The sequence below is a fragment of the Salmo trutta genome, chromosome 16, assembly GCF_901001165.1.
Source record: "Salmo trutta chromosome 16, fSalTru1.1, whole genome shotgun sequence".
In the NCBI taxonomy this organism is placed as follows: domain Eukaryota; kingdom Metazoa; phylum Chordata; class Actinopteri; order Salmoniformes; family Salmonidae; genus Salmo; species Salmo trutta.
In genome coordinates, this window is record NC_042972.1 from 44,254,412 (window position 1) to 44,274,311 (window position 19,900).

Consider the following 19,900-nt stretch of genomic DNA (forward strand, 5'->3'; position numbering starts at 1 on the left):
AATCATTTGAATTTACCACAGTTGGACTCCAATCAAGTTGTAGAAAGATATCAAGGATGATCAATGGAAACATGATGCACCTGAGCTCAATGTCAAGTCTCATAGCAAAGGGTCTGAATACTTATGTAAATAAGGTATTTCTATTTTTGTTTTTTAATAACTTTGCAAACATTTCTAAAAACTGTTTTCACTTTGTCATTATGGGGTATTGTGTGTAGATTGATGAGGATTGTTATTTATTTAATCCATTTTAGAATAAGGCTGTAACGTAACAAAGTGTGGAAAAGGGAAGGGGTCTGAATACTTTCTGAATGCACTGTATACTGTATGTCTGGCTTGCAAACTTGATGAAGTCCCTAAGGAACGACAACATGTTTACGATATTCATACCCTGGTGTGTGTTTGTGAACGTAAGGCAGCAGAGTTTGTAAACAACCAAAGCACTCACTGCTGTCTGAAGGTCCTCCATCTCTGGGTGGCCTTTCCTGCTAAATGCCCTCCCCAGCTCTGAGACTCAATCTATTTGGTCTTAAATCCTCTGTAAAGTATCACCCAGGAAAATGTATTCTCCTGCACACAGCACAGAACGAGCAGTCAGTCACAAATTCTGGGTCCATTATACTGATTGAAACATCCCTGTGTTCCTCCATCCCTCCATCTCCCCTCACCTGTGTACAGACGTTGGGGTCTAATAAGCCCCCCAGGCCAGGAGGCAGTGGAAACTCTTTTAAATCTTTCTCTGACTGTTAGCAAACTCTTCAGGACAGAAAAATCCCCCCCCCGAGATGACAAATTGAGTGTTTGAGAAAGCACTCTGCTGGATTCTTCTACCGCTCTCATTTCAGAGTGTCTCTCTAAAAGGGCCATGAAAAGGAACTACTTCCTGTCTGTCCGCCACAGAGGGAGAAAGAGGGATAGAGTATAGAACTATGCTTTGAGGAAGGAGGGCTTCATTATACAATAAAATAGAGAAATCTTTTTACATCCCCGGATCCATCACGTGGGTGTTTCCTCTGTGATCTCTTACGCACGTTGAGAGAGTGGTGGTGGTGAGTGTTCGGGGGTTCTCCTTCATCTCCTTCTTTTAAACAAAATACATGGGTTCACCAATTTGTCAAGGAAACTTATCAGTTTACAATAACCATCCAATAACTTGAAGTGTCCAGCAAGCTCCCAGAATACCGAACGATGACACATGGATGGATACAACACTGGTCAGATCCCATTTGTTCCCTGTCTGAATCACAATAACAATTGGATTAGTTCTTTCTGTAATTGCATCATTACTTACATGTAAGACCGATCCAATTCAATTACATGCTTGTCTCTGTGTCTCCCAATGGAAGAACGCCAGTGGTGGCGGATGGCAAGTGTGACATTTCAAACCCAGTTTCACTGATGGATTGATTTGATACACAATGTTGCATCTGGCAACAGCGATAAGGGCAACTCCCCGCAGGTCTGTCTCTTTGAATGCTTTTATATAGCAGCCAGAGTAGATGGATGATAAGACGTAATACTTCAGAGACACATTGTTATCAGAGTCTTCTAGATACACTAGAGATGAACACATCACATCTCCCTTTGCTCTGAGCAGTTTGAAAAAACTGTCTGATGGAACCAAAAGAGTTACGGGAGGCCCATTCTCATTACCAGCCTAAAGAAAGCAGCTTAAAGTTTAAGTGATAAGTTGGATAAAAATGCCGCTGAACTTCATTGTGTCTTAAATGGGCCAGAAAAGTAAAACCGTCCCACAGAACATACACCAGTGATGAAAAATGGCCCCAATCTCATTTCCCTAAATAGCCAATTAGGCAACCATAGCTAAGCGGCACACTCTCTCATTTAAAATTCATGATTGCATACAATAGAGGGGAATAGATAGACGGAACAGGGAGAGAGAAAAGCTCTATGGTCTATGTAAAAGTACTTGTCAGCGTGTTAACGCCATCATACAATAGTGGGACATTGTGTTCATATTCCACTAGCTAGCTATGTGAGACAATTTCAGAATAATTAGCTAATAAGCTGTGCGACCTAGGTTTTCTTCAACACAATTGACAGTGTTGTAACCCCAACACACACTTTGTCCTCATATACTAAAAATAACAGGTTTTTATAAGAGAGAGTACCAGTCAGTTAAAAAGGCAGACTTTTCAAATATGTTTGGTTCTTCTCGTTAATTAGCAGAGTTTGGTCTAAAACAGACAACAGATCCACGCTCCACTGAGGAGAGACCATTGTTGCAGTGTGTGTGTGTGTGTGTGTGTGTGTGTGTGTGTGGGTGCGCTCTTCTCCCTCTCTCTGTCTCTCGCCTGCGTTGTTTCGAAATTCTCCTGAGATTAAACTTTGCAGTAGAACATTGTCTGAACACAAAGTAAACAAACAGTGATGTCTGACTGGTAAAACAAGTGTTCCTCCAACCATGATACGCTGCTCCCCCTGCCTTTAAAATGACCACGCTTCTGTTCACTAGGTGTTCTCAGATATACATATATATATACACGTGAAGAAGCACCACGCTGTATTCCGTCATCGTGAATGTACCTGGTTTAGAGCCTTCAGCCACAGAGCCGTTGTAGACCTGGTTCTGGAACTCTGGCCGGTTGTCATTCATGTCGATGACGTAGATGTACAGGTCTATGGGGCTTTCCACCTTGTTCCCGTTCATGTCCACAGCATGGGCCCGCAGCTGCAAACAAAACAAGGAAACCATACGAGCATTGTATAAGTCCTGTAAATGCCACAGTAACTTTGACAATATATAATGCACCACTGATCGACATGAAACGTCACACAAGACAAATGGACACAAACATGACAGCAGACAACACATACGGGCTGGAATTCATCCTGTAACTGCAATTATTTCTGTCATTGCAGATCTCTTTCACAAGTATGTTTACTGTAATTGCACACTAGAGAGTCCATGAAAATCCACTATCTCTGACCATTGAATTCCTGCCATGCAACCTTGATTTTGATTGCTGGTCGTGAGAGGTTTGTTAATTGGAAGCTCCACAACTGAAGCAATAATTCCAGTCTTTTATTTGTCGTGACAGAGAGAGCCTGCTGGAGTGCCTCTGCTGATAATTGCCAATAAGAGAAAGAGAATATAAGGTGTTGTGTCCAAACACAGATACAGCCTGAGGTGTGTGCTGCTCAGCTCACACAGCAAGAGCCCCAGAGAACACCTAGAGACTCTATTCTATTCAACACAACTCATGTGGTGACTGGCTTTTGTTCTCCCAGGGAAAATGACTGTCCTGGTTGGTTTGTGCAACAACACCACTGATTGGCCACAATGTCTTTTACTGAGATTAGCAGATAAGCCATTCCACAAAAATTCCCTGTGAATCACAGTGTGAGAAAAGGAGAGCGAGAGAGATGGAAGGAGCACGCCTCGTGTAATACCAGTAATGAGTCAGATACACAGAGAGAATCACAAAGAAACAGTGGGGGACCCTAAGAGGAAAGAGTGACAATCAATACATACACTGCTATGACTTCTTCTCCAACCCGGCTGTAACAACCCCATGTCTGAAAATACCCATGTTGACTAAAGATGTCTCACAGCTCCAGACAACATTATGTTGGAGAGAAGCTTTGAAAGGCAAAGAACACCATCATTGTCTCTCCCAATAGCTCTGTAAAAACATAAAGCCTTAAAAACCTGGACTGGTTGGAGGTTGTTGTTCTCATACACCTTCACAGCCATGTGGGCAGTGGACCCTTTTATTACACTAAGTACAACATTGACTAATAGAATCTCTGTACTATTCACAGGAAGAGGCAATGTTCTTCCGAGGACTGAATGGTACAGAGGAGCCTCAAGCTACAGCATCTATACCTGCCTTCTTGAAAAAATGACTCATCTTGCTTTTGAGTCTCTTCCGTATAGTGTGGAAACACACACACACACACACAGAGACAGATAGATGTCACATTGGCTGACTTCTGCTCTTAGACACACACACACACACACACACACACACACACACACACACACACACACACACACACACTGTATAAACGCATTCAAACCCTGTTGCTTCAGCCACTTAATATTCCCCCAGACGATGAGTTTCCATAGGCCAGAGCACAACAAACAAACATAGAGAGAAACACAAACAAACAAACAAGCCCAATCTGTTTTCTCAGCTGTGGGCTCTGCATGGTGAGTGGGGAAAGGGGGGTGGGGGATGACAGAGCCAATGGAAATTTGATCTGAGAGCCTGGAGGAGTGTGTGAGGAGTGTGTGAGGAGTGTGTGTGGACTGCTAATGTGTGGTTTTGGGCCGGTCATTAGCATGCTGGAGGGCGGGCCTGAAAAACACAACCACGGGGAGAAAACTCTACCAGAACCACCACAGCAACCTCTGATGGGGTGTGTCCAGACACACACAAACCCACATGTAGAAACATGTTACGTACGCACACACACAGCTACCGGGTTGCAAAGCTACTGGCAATTTCCCAAAGTTATCAGAATCTTTGGTAATTTAGCTAACTAAAAGTTAATCGAAGGCAATCTATGATAACTTTGGTAATTTATACTTGAAAAATATATATATTTTTTAAACGTATATGGCAATTTTTCGCATGGATTAGCCATAATTTCTCAGATCAAGAATAGACTGACAAGTTTCAGAAGAAAGTTATTTGTTTCTGGCCATTTTGAGCCTGTAATCGAACCCACAAATGCTGATGCTCAAGATACTCAACTAGTCTAAAGAAGGACAGCTTTCAGCTGTGCAAACATAATTGCAAAAGGGTTTTCTAATGATCAATTAACCTTTTAAAATGATAAACTTGGATTAGCTAACACAACATGCCATTGGAACACAGAAGTGATGGTTGCTGATAATGGGCCTGATAATGGGCCTGCCGTTTCCAGACACAATAGTCATTTACAACATTAACAATGTCTACACTGTATTTCTGATCAATTTGATGTTATTTAAATGGACAGAAAATGTGCTTTTCTTTCAAAAACAAGGATATTTCTAAGTGACCCAAAACTTTTTAATGGTAGTGTATTAAAAAAGAAAAAAGTATTATATATATATATTTTATTTGATTACTTTATATAGTCTCCATGTGATAAGGTCACACAGATATAACAACAAACACCTTTTATAATCTGAAGTACCCCAAAAGGCCACTAGACGTCATGTTATCATTTTTTTTACTTCTAAGTTACCAACATTCTGGTAGTTTACTGGTAAACTTCGAAAGATTCCAGTAATATACCCTTCATCGCACGCACGCACGCACGCACGCACGCACACACACACACACACACACACACACACACACACACACACTTCTCCAGTGTGGCTCCCAGCTGCTCTCTCCCTACAGCTGTCTGTGGAGAGAAACTCAACTTCACCCACACCCTAACCTCAGAGTTCATCTTCCTCTGGTGGAAGTCTGTCAAAAACACCAGTTATGTCTTTCTTGTCGAAGAACAGACCAGTACATATAAAGTCATCTTCGTCAACCATGAGCAGTAAAACCCGAGAACAGAGAAGGTTCTAAACAGGTAACTCATCAAGTGAGAGTCTAGTGCTAATTGACTTAACACTGACTGTGAGTGAAGATGCTCTCTCTTTCTTAACGAGTAGGTGACTAACACAAGTATCTTCTCAGGCTCCAACACCAGGCTCCACTCAGGTCCTAACACCAGGTTCTAACACCAGTATCTAACACCAGGATCTAACACCAGGATCTAACACCAGGATCTAACACCAGGATCCAATTAATTTCTAACACCAGGCGCTAACACCAAGCTCCTCTCAGACTTTAACATCAGGCACCAGGCTCTAACATTAGGCTCTAACACCAGTCTCTAACATTAGGCTCTAACACCAGTCTCTAACATTAGGCTTTAACACCAGTCTCTAACATTAGGCTTTAACACCAGTCTCTAACATTAGGCTCTAACACCAGTCTCTAACATTAGGCTTTAACACCAGTCTCTAACATTAGGCTCTAACACCAGTCTCTAACATTAGGCTCAAACACCAGTCTCTAACATTAGGCTCTAACACCAGTCTCTAACATTAGGCTCTAACACCAGTCTCTAACATTAGGCTCTAACACCAGTCTCTAACATTAGGCTCTAACACCAGTCTCTAACATTAGGCTCTAACACCAGTCTCTAACATTAGGATCTAACACCAGTCTCTAACATTAGGCTCAAACACCAGTCTCTAACATTAGGCTCTAACACCAGTCTCTAACATTAGGCTCTAACACCAGTCTCTAACATTAGGCTCTTCTCAGGCTCTAACACCAGTCTCTAACATTAGGCTTTAACACCAGTCTCTAACATTAGGCTCAAACACCAGTCTCTAACATTAGGCTCTAACACCAGTCTCTAACATTAGGCTCAAACACCAGTCTCTAACATTAGGCTCTAACACCAGTCTCTAACATTAGGCTCTAACACCAGTCTCTAACATTAGGCTCTTCTCAGGCTCTAACACCAGGCTCCTCTCAGGTTCTAACACCAGGCTCTAACACCAGGCTCTAACACCAGGTTCTAACGCCAGGTTCTAACACCAGGCTCTAACACCAGGCTCTAACACCAGGCTCTAACACCAGTATCTAACACCAGGATCTAACAACAGGCTCCACTCAATATCTAACACCAGGCTCTAACACCAAACTCCTCTCAGACTTTAACATCAGGCTCCTCTCAGACTTTAACATCAGGCTCCTCTCAGACTTTAACATCAGGCTCCTCTCAGACTTTAACATCAGGCTCCTCTCAGGTTCTAACACCAGGCTCTAACATTAGGCTCTAACACCAGTCTCTAACATTAGGCTCTAACACCAGTCTCTAACATTAGGCTCTTCTCAGGCTCTAACACCAGGCTCTAACACCAGGCTCCTCTCAGGCTCTAACACCAGGTTCTAACACCAGGCTCTAACACCAGGTTCTAACAACAGGATCTAAGAACAGGATCTAACAACAGGCTCCACTCAGGTTCTAACTCCAGGTTCTAACACCAGTATCTAACACCAGGATCTAACAACAGGCTCCACTCAATATCTAACACCAGGCTCTAACACCAGACTTTAACATCAGGCTCCTCTCAGGTTCTAACACCAGGCTCTAACATTAGGCTCTAACACCAGTCTCTAACATTTGGCTCTAACACCAGTCTCTAACATTAAGCTCTTCTCAGGCTCTAACACCAGGCTCTAACATCAGGCTCCTCTCAGGTTCTAACACCAGGCTCCTCTCAGGTTCTAACACCAGGCTCCTCTCAGGTTCTAACACCAGGCTCTAACATTAGGCTCCTCTCAGGCTTTAACACCAGGCTCCTCTCAGGCTCTAACACCAGGTTCTAACACCAGGTTCTACCACCAGGCTCCTCTCAGGCTCTAACATCAGGCTCCTCTCAGACTTTAACATCAGGCTCCTCTCAGACTTTAACACCAGGCTCCTCTCAGACTTTAACATCAGGCTCCTCTCAGGTTCTAACACCAGGCTTTAACATTAGGCTTTAACACCAGTCTCTAACATTAGCCTCTAACACCAGTCTAACATTAGGCTCTAACACCAGTCTCTAACATTAGGCTCTAACACCAGTCTCTAACATTAGGCTCTTCTCAGGTTCTAACACCAGGTTCTAACACCAGGTTCTAACACCAGGCTCCTCTCAGGCTCTAACACCAGGCTCCACTCAATTTCTAACACCAGGCTCTTACACCAAGCTCCTCTCAGACTTTAACATCAGGCTCCTTTCAGGCTCTAACACCAGAATCCTCTCAGATTCTAACACCAGGCTCTAACACCTGGCTCTAACACCAGGCTCTAACATTAGGCTCCTCTCAGGCTTTAACACCAGGCTCTAACATTAGGCTCTTCTCAGGTTCTAATACCAGGCTCTAACACCAGGCTCTAACATCAGGCTCCTCTCAGGCTCTAACACCAGGCTCCTCTCAGGCTCTAACACCAGGCTCCTCTCAGCCTCTAACACCAGGCTCTAACACCAGGCTCCTCTCAGGCTCTAACACCAGGTTCTACCACCAGGCTCCTCTCAGGTTCTAACACCAGGCTCTAACATTAGGCTCCTCTCAGGCTTTAACACCAGGCTCCTCTCAGGCTCTAACACCAGGTTCTAACACTAAGCTCCTCTCAGACTTTAACATCAGGCTCCTTTCAGGCTCTAATACCAGTCTCTAACACCAGGCTCCTCTCAGGTTTTAACACCAGGCTCCTCTCAGGCTCTAACACCAGGTTCTAACACCAGGTTCTAAAACTAAGCTCCTCTCAGACTTTAACATCAGGCTCTAACATTAGGCTCCTCTCAGGTTCTAACACCAGGCTCTAACATTATGCTTCTCTCAGGCTTTAACACCAGGCTTCTCTCAGGCTCTAACACCAGGATCCTCTCAGGTTCTAACACCAGGCTCTAACATTAGGCTCCTCTCAGGTTCTAACACCAGGCTCTAACACCAGGTTCTAACACCAGGCTCCTCCCAGGTTCTAACACCAGGCTCTAACACCAGGCTCTAACACCAGGCTCTAACACCAGGCTCTAACACCAGGCTCAGGGTTGTTTATAGTTGTTTACAGTTGCCAGTCCAGTCCACTAGACCTTAACAAGCACCCAAGGACCTGTATGACTTATTGATCCCTCCCATGCCAAGAGTTGTAGCAGCAGGTGTACTAACATCCACCAGCCTCATAAAGAGACCAGACACCACGGGGCCAGCCTGGCCAGGTTAGACCTCCACCTCCAACAGACGAGAGGCTCTGGAATAGTGACTGATACTGTAGGAGTAATGACAGACAGGACCTCATCTGGAACTAAGTGGACCAACAAGAACCCTGAGAGATGAGTGAGTCAGGCCAAGGAGAGAGGAGAGAGAGCTGCAAAAAGCAGGGAGCGCCTTGGAATTACTTACTGACAGGATCTTAGAGTTGGCTGCTAATCTGTTATGGAGAACTGTGTGTTTTAAGTGTTTGTAATACAGCTAAATCTGTATTTAGGATTAACACATTTTTTTATGAGCTGGTTTACTAAGGTAACACATACTTGATATTGTGCTATATAGGGTGGCAGGTAGCCTAGTGGTTAGAGCGTTGGGCCAGTAACCGAAAGGTTGCTAGATCGAATCCCCGAGCTAACAAGATAAAAATCTGTCGTTCTGCCCCTGAACAAGGCAGTTAACCCACTGTTCCTAGGCTGTCATTGAAAATAAGAATTTGTTCTTAACTGACTTGCCTAGTTAAATAAAATAATCTATGAGCAGAATTATTGTCTTACCTCAATTAGCCACAAAATCCCTAGTTTGAAAGCAACAGTTTTTCTGTAAGCTGTGCTGTGCCATTTCCCATTACATTTTCCCCCACGTGGGCCAACACCCTAGCAATTCGAGTTCAACCAATGAGCTTCAGCGCCTCGCCATATCAGTAACAGCTAGCAAGATGCACATGATGCACCCACAGCAGAGCGAGAGAGAGACAGCAATGATGTGTTGCACACACTGTGTGTGACATAGTACGCAATTTTCGTTTTTTTCGCCGGTAGGCTGTCATTGTAAATAAGAATTTGTTCTTAACTGACTTGCCTAGTTAAATAAATAAATAAATAAATAAGCCCATACGGACTGGGAACCAACAAAAATGTAAATCATGTAATATATTCGTGTTTACAGTAGGGCTATCAGAACGGGAAGTGATTCCTGATGTGGTAGTGGCATTGTTATGAGAAGTGTGCAGCAAGAGTTCACGGGATACATGTTCCAGTCTGACCGGGGTAAACAGGCAACTGTAGACAATGTGTGTGATCCCCAAACAGAACACCCAGAACACCGCCTGTTCATTAGCAGTGGAAGACGAACACACTCCTTTTCCAAGCCGTCTCTCTCTCTGCTGAAAAACCTCAATCTAGCCTAATTGACAGCTTGAATGGCTGCAGAAATCTGTGCTTTGTCAAGGCAATCTTTCTTTCATTTCGCACAGAAAGGAAAGTCTGGCCCAAACAAAACCGTGTTGGTAAAGGGCAGTACTCGGAATCAGAGACAGCAGTACTCGTGATTCCCAGTCTTTTGCTGAGAATATACACTACACGACTTCTAAAACCGCTCACATTTCGCGATTTCCTTGTCCCAAATCTTTCATTCCGTCCACCATCAACCCCAGGAAGTGGGTGCTCACATTAAACGATGATGCCCTAGTTGATCCTGCCCTGCATTTCCTGGTTGCTGTAGGAAAGAAATGCCGGTACGCAAACAGTGAGCTGCTTCATTAGTCTTCGCATTATTATGTGTTGAAACATCAAAAAAGAGACGGAGGCGCAGAACATGGACTTAATATGAAATCATTTTGGGTTTCTGTCATGGTAGGAGTCCTGGTAGGATGCAGATGTAATATTGGTGGAGTTTGTTTTGCATGGCCCGGTGCCTCGGGTGTGTGGCGATTTCAATTAAGGACCAATGGAATGTTCTAAAATATTCAAATAGGAACTCGCCCATTGAAAAGGCAGCTGCGTTCTCTCCACAGCACCAGCAATATGTCTTCCATCATCTCGGTCCACACGGTGCATGTTGATGTTGCTTTCCTCTTCGCCATCATTGTTTTGGTCTAACATGCTGAACCCTCATTGGCTATTGGCAGCAGTCCTTGCCCAATCGCGTGGTAGCACTGCTCATACTACAAGATGCATGACCAAAATATCAAAATATTGGAGATGTCAGATATCCGGCAGGAGTCTGGAGAACGGAACAACCATCATCGGTGCGTCCTTGACCCGCTCAAACTACACGAGTCCCGACGTACTGATCCGAGCCCAAGTTCCTAGAACATTTGTTGGAACATTTGTTTTGCGGTGGCAGAAATGTGGCGAATATGTGGCAAAATTGTGTAGTGTTTGCCTGCCATTACTGTCACTGTGAATTTCAGCTGCCACCCTGCACTGACAGACGGACGGACAGACGGACGGACAGACAGACAGACAGATGTGTGGAGGGACAGTAACAAGCACTGTAACTCACATGGTAGGAGGCCCTCTCCTCTCTGTCCAGGGGTCTGGTGACAAACATCTTGCCGTGCACAGGGTCAATGTTGTACACGTCAATGGGAGGCTGGTCCGCCCCTGCTCCAGTGATGCTGTAGCGGATCCCTTTCTCCAGGTCCTGGTCCGAGCGGATCTGGCAGAGGGAGATAAACACTATGCATTACACGTTGTATGAGACAAGCACGGCTCAGAAAGGGTACAGGGCGATATTTGTGGTCCTTTGTAGCTCAGTTGGTAGAGCCTTTTGCTTGTAACGCCAGGGTAGTGGGATCGATTCCCGGGACAACTAGAATGTAGAATGTTTGCTCACATGACTGTAAGTAGCATTGGATAAAAGCATCTGCAGCACGTCATAGAATATCACCCTGTGTTGTTCTGACTTATCCGACAGTTTAGATTGAATGAGAGCCTCAAGGTTCCAAGGTTGGTCATGAAGATTCAAGTGAGTCACAATCTAAAACTGTCAAGAGCACTTGACAGGGAATATGATGAAATGTATGATACTAAAGAAGATGTACGGTGAGGCATGCATCTGCTCTGATCAGTCTAACACTTCGTTACAAAGAAGCCCTTTGAGGACTGAACTCAAAGGAAGAGTTGGTAAATGTGCAAGTTAGAGCTAAAGTGCAAAAGAGAAATCTGTCTGCTTGTGATAATTGGTTCTGAGAGGTGTAGCGCAGGTGAGATGGCATATTGAAGATTAGATTTCATCTACTTTTAAGTGGTGGAAAGTTTAGACAATTTTCTCTCAATTTGCATATGTTTTTGTTAGGGCAAACTGTTTGTGTTTTTACATTTAGAGAATTATTTTTTGTCTCTGAGGGGATTGAACCATCTCCACGGTAACAAGTAGGGAGGAGTAATCACACATTCAAATTGTAAAAATAAATCCTCGCTCTCCCTCCTATGCAATTTTCCTGGTCTGTGGGGCTGGAAATCATGCGTGAAAAGGAAATTGCTTCATCCGACGACCGGCAACTGGCTTTTGCATAAAACATTTCTCTGTTTGAACATGATACCCTTCTCTTAATTTCCTACACATCCATCCTAAACTCACTACCTGCCACAGCAATCTGTTTTCCATGAGCTTCCACTGCCGTCTTTCCCATTTGCAATCAATTCAAATAGCAGACATAATGTCTAATATACAGGTAACTGCCAAAATAAAGGAAACACCAACATAAAGTGTCTTAATAGGGCGTTGGGCCACGAGCCAGAACATCTTCAATGCTCCTTGGTATAGATTCTACAAGTGTCTGGAACTCTATTGGAGGGATGTGACACCATTCTTACAATAGAAATTCCAACATTTGGTGTTTAATTGATGGTGGTGGAAAACGCTGTTCCACAGAATCTTCTGTAAGTGTTCAAGTTTGTTGAGATCTGGTGACTGAGACGGCCATTGGCATACGGTTTACATTGTTTTCATGTTCATCCGGCATTTTTGTACATGATGGGATGTTAATTGCTTACTAACTCAGGAACCACACCTGTGTAGAAGCATCTGCTTTGAATATACTTTGCATCCCACATTTACTCAAGTGTTCCCATTATTTTGGCAGCTACCTGTACATGTGTTGTGTGTAACACTTCATCTTTCTGAGATCGTGTGTGGGCAGTAGGGCATTTTATCGCAGCCGTTATCTATCAAAGCACTCAGGCAACTCTGATCAGTGTGACTGACTGACTGGAAGCAGTGTTCTGTGATGATTACTCTCTCCATCTAATCAGACTTATTCCTCTCCACCCACAGACCCACATCTCTAGTCACACTGACTGGTTGTGGCTACGCAACACTGGAATTTCTATCTCAAATGCGTTTCAGAGAGAGGATATGTAGAATAACAGATTGCTCACACATACTGCTTCCTTGAAATAATATCACCTTTATTAAGAGTTGAGCAATGTGCGGAGGCTGTATATTCTTCCCTATCCCCAAAAAATGTAAAGTCAAATATATTAGTAAAACACACATTCTAGTTGTGGAAAGGTACAGAGTTCTTTAACAGAGCGGGAATGTCTACATACAACAGTATTTTCCCCCTGTGTACAAATGAGGCAGCTCTGTAGGCACCCATGTCTGTGTGTACTGAAATGTTTGACAGGTAAGGGATTCACTCTGCGGGCTCTAACGTGTGCATCAAAATGACTACTTCAGTTGAATCATTCAGGAGGCCGCCATGTGAAAAACACACAGCTGAAATTTCCACATGCCTTGGATCCGCATCCACAGATTCCACACCCAGGCGTGCGGTTTCTTCATAGTACATCAAAGCCACGCTGTGTTGATGACATGTTAAGTTTAATAGACCCAAGAGGAAGGAAGCGTTCACATGTCACTTCGCCTCTGCTTCTAGCTGCTTAGAATTCCACTTTAAGGCCACCTGAGACCAGATGTCACATTCTTGGAGTGTCTCTTAATGAACACTCGTTGTATAGATAAATTGAATAAATGAAGAGGTGCAGAATCTCAGAGTCCTGGGACTCCCCGGAGTGACGACTGCTCAATTGAGTTGTTTGAATGGAGTGCTAATGATGAAAGGCAGCTTTTCTATCCTTCCATCTCTCCCTCCCTCCCTCTCTCCCTCCCTCCCTCTCTCCCTCCCTCTCTCCCTCCCTCTCCTAGATGGGATAGACTAGAAGATGTAAAGGACGGGTTGGTTCTGTGTCTGACAGAACAGATATCTGATAAGTGACACATTTGTAGGTCTTTAAGAGTGACTGCCTTAATTACTGTCAACCGTGGACAGATGAAGAATCAGATGAGAAATTAGCATTCTGTTTAACTCTCCAGGGAGAGGCAGCAAAACACAGACATAATCTAAAGGAATACATTTCCATTTATTGAGCACGGCTGTGCCTCTAATTAGTTCACTAGTGGGAACTTTCAGTCGGTCCATTTAATTGATTCAAGTGTTTATGATTGCGCCTGTCCATTTGATGTCGACACTGATCGGGAGTAAGTTGATGTTTAGTTGATGTTGGTCATGTTATTTCTTTCTCGTTCAACATTGGATTTTTCCATCCTCAAATGATTTGCAAGAAGCCAGAAATAAATAAATCAACAAAGAAAGACCTTGTGGACAGATATATTCAGTAAGGTGTGCTACAGGCTAATGTCATATATAAATGGGAATCTGAGGTTTACACACTTTGATGTATTTTTTATTTTTTTTTAAATGGTTGAAGGCCGGGTCGCACAAATTCCTTCATCCTATCACGTTTCTCTCGTTATTTTTGTAGGCCGTCATAGTAAATAAGAATTTGTTCTTAACTGACTTGCCTAGTTAAATACAGGTTTAGTGGCAGAACCGAGTTTGGGAAACCCTGGTGTAAAGTGTAAATAGAAGGGAGATAGTTGTAACCCTTACTAGCTAACATTGTCATTAAAAGGGCCACTACTTTGTACCACTCTCCACCATGGAGAAAAATGAAGTAGCACTAGTCTGAGGTGGCACCTCAACAGTATATGTAGAGAGAGTCAGAGGGATAAGAAATAGTGGTGTTTATTATTTGCACAGTTACCATCAGCCCTGAGACATTGTGACCGTGTTTTGGATAGTAAGAAGGGGTGATGGCAGACAGATCGGGCAATGCCAGCCAATCAGGAGACAGGAGATGACTAAGCCTTCTGGGAACCTCTCTGTCACACTGCAGCCGTCACAACTGTCACCCCTAATTAAGAGCTCTCTGCAAATATCTGCATGGCTTTAATGGGAATTATATGCGACACCACCATTTATTCTCACTGTCTGACTGGCAAGTTAACGCTCTCTTTCCCTTTTTCCCCTTATTCTCTCAACTCCCCTCTGTCTCTCTGTCTCTCTCTTAGATGCACATACACATGCACATACAAACCAATGTCTAAAGTACTTGCTAAATAGATAGTTGTGTCAGCAGTCAGAATAGTGAGAAAAACATTGCTGTTCACAGGCTTTCCTTTAGGGGGCGCTACAGGCAATCATACAGGGCAGTGACCAGGATGGATACCTCCTCATAGGGGCGTCTAGTGTCTTTGATAACAAGAGGCTACATGATTGAAGTGATATTCAAAGACAGTATAGAGTACGAGAAAAAATGAAATCCCAGAGAAGCACAGGAATCCCTGAATCATCTCTGTTTTGTGCGAAGCCATTTCATTTTGATGATGCATCCTTTTTTCATTCAATCTCTTTGTTCCTTTTGTTCAACATCAGGGAAATGGCAAAAGTACATGCTTTGTTTGACTCCCCCTAAATGTAAGTGTTGTCTTGCTGTGATCCTTCCTGCTGTATGCTTGTCTGTCTTCAAAGAGCTGACAGAAAAGATATCTCTGGTTTTTATGATAGAGAAATTCAGATTCTAGCATAGGGCATTTATTACAAACAAAGTGACAGAGAGAGGTGGAGACAGTGGGAGGGAGGGAGGTAGAGAGAGAGAGAGAGCGAGAAAGAGACTGAACAGACTGAAATAAAATACCAACTAGGCGATATTCAAAGCTCGAGTTTTGCCAGCCAAGTTTTCCGTCCTCATACAAAATAAAATAACAACCTTACATGCAAGAATGCGAGCATATAAAAACATGCCAGTTTAGTGGCACTGGAAAACAAAATGAATTGTTGAGATTTTTTTTTTTAAATAGTCACAGTGGAGGTATGCCTGGAGAAGGAGCTGCACTGAGCTCAGGTTTAATATCTCTCAAGTGAGAGCCACTGACAGCCACAGTCGCACACAGTTATCCCTGATCCCATAAAGAACAGCTGTGTCTGCGGCTCTGCACACAGGGTACTCCATTATGGATCGGAAGCTGAATGGGAAATGAACAAAGCACAGTGCAATGGCACTGAAATATGGATTTTAGTTTCTGCTCTCTCTCCTTCGTTACCCCCTCTCCTCTCTCGCCCCTCTGTTCCCTCTCTGCCCCGCTCTCTCTCTCTCCCTCGCTGTCATTCCCTGAACAGGTACCACAGAGAGTAGCTCCATCAATATAAATGAGCAATAGTAGCCACCTGAGGAGGTGGTATTCCTGGGCTGCTATTGACATTCACACTCAGACATTCTACTCTACACACAATGTCCGATTGAGCTAAATCCTCTCAGCCCACGGAGCAACTTGGCCTAATCCTCTACTGCAATAATTGGCCAAATATCCATTACTTTATCTCAGTGAAAAGTTGAAGAATATGTGAAAGATATGTGTGTTCAACTTCTCTCCCTAAGAGATGCTTTGATCTAGGGTAATAGAAGAGAAGAAATACCCCAAAATACAGCAACAAAAACGTATTGTCACAAACACCAGATAGGTGCAGTGAAATATGTTGTTCTACAGGGTCAGCCATAGTAGTACGGTGTCCCTGGAACAAATTAGGATTAAGTGCCTTGCTCAATGGCACGTCAACAGGTTTTTCTACTTGTCGGCTCGGGTATTCAAACCAGCGACATTTCGGTTACTGGCCCAACACACTAACCACTAGGGAGATAATGTTAAGGTAAGAAAACAAAGTGGTGAAGTAACAGGAGAGAAAACAACTTCAGAGAAAATAAATATACATCTGCAGAGACACATCTCCAACCTCATAGTCATATCACATAAACAGTCTACATTTACGCTTTACAGCGCCAGCAGTACTTTCCTAATACAAACACCATCATATTAAAGACATGCTTTCAGAGAGACTTCATGTCTTCAACGAGAGGCTCTGAGCTTGAGAGTAACCTTGTTGCAAACCGATTTCTTGACATATACATTTTTCCCCCACCTGGTCTTTCTCTGAAATATTCTACAAATTGGTGGTTTGGCCATTGTATCGCAGGCACAAACACACACGGACACACATATGCACGCAAGCACATGCACACAAACATACCATTACCCTGACGGAGGTGCAGAACGTGGAGTAGAGGGGATAATTAGAAAGAGTACAAATATTAATGGAAATTAAAAACAGACTAACAACCCCAATTATTACATTAGCCGGCCAATTTAGATCAAAGCTCAGAGAAGCCAGCAGGACTTTGTTGAAATAGACCAGTGGCCTCTCTGCATTAACAATCATCCACATACAGGAAGAATAGAATAGAAACAGCCACACATTCTGCCTGCAGGTCAGACTGCAGTATAAAGCCAGCCACATTCCCTTGCTCTCCAGGCTGAATGGATGAGGCACAGGGCAACACTGCTTTTTTCTCCACCCCATAAAGACAGAGGGCCCTGGAGACAGATGACTCGTTAAATGGCTGCTTTCTTCCCGGTCCCTGAGGTTTCTTAACACAAGGACAATAGGCAGATCCCAGGAGACGGCCGTACAGGGAAACACACTATGTATAATTAGAGTAAAGATGTGGCTGCTGCTGTTTGGTGGGGGAGGAGGAGGAGGAAGGGGAAGAGGAGTGGAGGGGGGGGGCAGGTTGGGTTTGTGCTGCTGCTGCAGTTTTCCTCCACCGCTGTTTGCTAACCTCCCTCCCTTCTATTACCCAATCTACTTCCACGACTCAATCTGCTTCCTCTAGCCTATTCCTGGGAGACCTGCAGAATGCACCAACACTTCCACTCCGGCCAATCACCAGCACCCTGAGGCTACATTAGCGCCCTATTGGCAAGCTGTGGGCAACCAAAGCCTGGCGAATCAGGTGGAGCCAGGAGCTGAATGGATTTTTTGGTTTGGCTGTGGGAGGTGCGAGGCCTGCCAATGAGGGCTCAGGAGTGGCATTGTGTGTCTCTGAGGGAGGCTGCCAGAGGGGTCAAGGCTGAGGACTGCAGGCTGACAGTTATTTAGTGAGGGGCAGAGCTCTCTGTCAGTCAGTGGAGGCAATGCCTTTGTACAGCTAGGCCCGCTGTAATGGGACTGTCACCCTCTAATTGTCCAACTGGGATGCTGCAAATACAGGCACAAGCACTTAGGACACACACACGTGCGGGCGCAAGTGGACACACACGCACATCCTATACAAGTTTCCTAATGCATTTTAATGTTACGTTTTTAATAAAAACTAGCAGTAACATAGAGACATTATGCTAGACTAAAATAACAATGGAATATGAATGTATTAATAAACCAATAAAGTGTTCCTATCGAGTTCTAAATAAACAGCATTACCATACCACAGAGATGATTCTCTCCCACACATACACCAACTCCAGCTGCTGAACTCAACACCAGGTTTATTGAGTCGAGAGACAACAGGGTTTCATTTAGTGCCAAAACGGGTTCCTGGAAATGGTGCCCAGTTGTGTACAACATCATCCATTTCTCATGATATGTTACGTCCTGCAAAGACGTACATTTTCCGTTTTCCGCAATTCGTATGATGTGTTACGAATTTCGTACAATATGTGCCGAATTTGTAAGTGCTGAGGGAAACAGCGCCCTCTGTCTCAGTATGGGTAGCCCATGTATCTGTTGCTGTCTGGACCAAAAGAGTACAACATGTTGCCGCCGTAGCATTTGATTGATTGATGCCAGCAAGCATTTGGCCAGTTTGGATTTGGCTTCAGACCACTCAAATCACTTCCATTGCAAAATAATAATTTTCAGAAAAACTTCTCAGTTTCTGGTGTGCTTGTGTTGATGTCCTGCAGTAGCTAGCTTGCTAAAATCGTCCTTTTCCTAAGCCATGGATGGAGATGGGGATTTGGACTTGTGGTTTTGATGCCGATTCTGATCTAACCATAAATGAATATGTTGTGCCACTGGCCTGAGACGATTGAAGTTCAATATGTAGCCTAGTAGGCTCACATTAACCAGCTAGCTAGCTAACTTAGCTGGTTCATTGTTGCCCATGTGAGGAAGTCAGGCTAGCAAGCATTTTAGCTAGGTAGCCTGTGACAACAAAAACTAAAAGTGTACTGTATGACAGAGCCATAGACCGTTTTGGCAACATGAAAGAGAGGAGGATGGCATTGACGTTCAACTAGTCTACAAGCAGGATGAAGGTCTACACCGGTTGTATTCGGCGCATGTGACAAATAACATTTGATTTCTAATATGTCTTTTTTACTGGCTTTGCTTGGCTTCCTCAGTGATTTTACCCAAGCACCCCTACTGAACTTGATAACTCCATAACACCTACCCTGAGGTGAGGTCTCATATTATGCATCATTGGTTGTCTTTGGTAAAGGAACAACATGAGCTTAGTCTGATTGGTGTCTGCCTCATTGTCCTTGACGTGGAGAAAATAATGTAATAACTTTCCAAAGCACACAGTCCAGATTACAGCTCCAACCCACTTCAGAGTGGGCGTTCGCCTTCACATACCAGGACCTCAATCAAAGGCCCTCTCATTCCATTCTTCTGCTTTGCCCAAGGACTGTGTTTTTACAACCTTATCTCCTATTTTCATCCCTTCTTTTATCATGATTTTGTTCTTTGGTGTGTCTGTCTGACTGGCAGTCAGTGGCGAGGCTTGGTGGGGAGGACAGAGCGAAGCAGAGAGGCTCATCTTACCCCGTTTGGACTGGTTTCCATCAGATGTGGCTCATTGGGTCCAGTCTTAGGTGCTGGAGGAGACAGTTGAGATGCGACTGCCACAAATGGCCTGAAACTAATGCTGCTCTCTCTCACCTCACAGATTTACTATGCTCTTCAAATGGCTTATATCTCCCTCTCTCCTCCTATCTCAACTGTCCCCTTTTCTCTCTTTCATTTCTCTGCTCCCTCTATCTGCTATCTATTTAGGCCTAGCTGTTTTTCAATCTCTATTTCTATTCCACTTCCCTCTGTCATGAGCAAAAATTTATTTGACAGTGAAGGCATCGGAAGCATATTGCATTCTACCACAATGGTAAACCATTGCCACCAAAGCAACACTTCTTGAGATTGATCATGAGTGAATTGCACATTAAACCTCTCTGCAGTGGTATGCTGGGGCTGTTAGTTTCACTCT

General features: G+C 43.9%; 1 protein-coding gene across 3 annotated transcripts in view; it reads right to left on the reverse strand.

The window, feature by feature from the left end:
• Nucleotides 1-19,900, reverse strand: part of LOC115150816 (cadherin-4) — a 236,020-nt gene that overhangs the window by 45,399 nt on the left and 170,721 nt on the right. For all 3 annotated transcript variants that reach the window (XM_029694508.1, XM_029694507.1, XM_029694510.1), the window contains 2 exons: nt 11,016-11,171; nt 2,548-2,692 (listed from right to left, as the gene is read on the reverse strand). In XM_029694508.1, the coding sequence (XP_029550368.1) occupies nt 2,548-2,692; nt 11,016-11,171 (301 nt within the window). The remainder of the gene's footprint in view (nt 1-2,547; nt 2,693-11,015; nt 11,172-19,900) is intronic.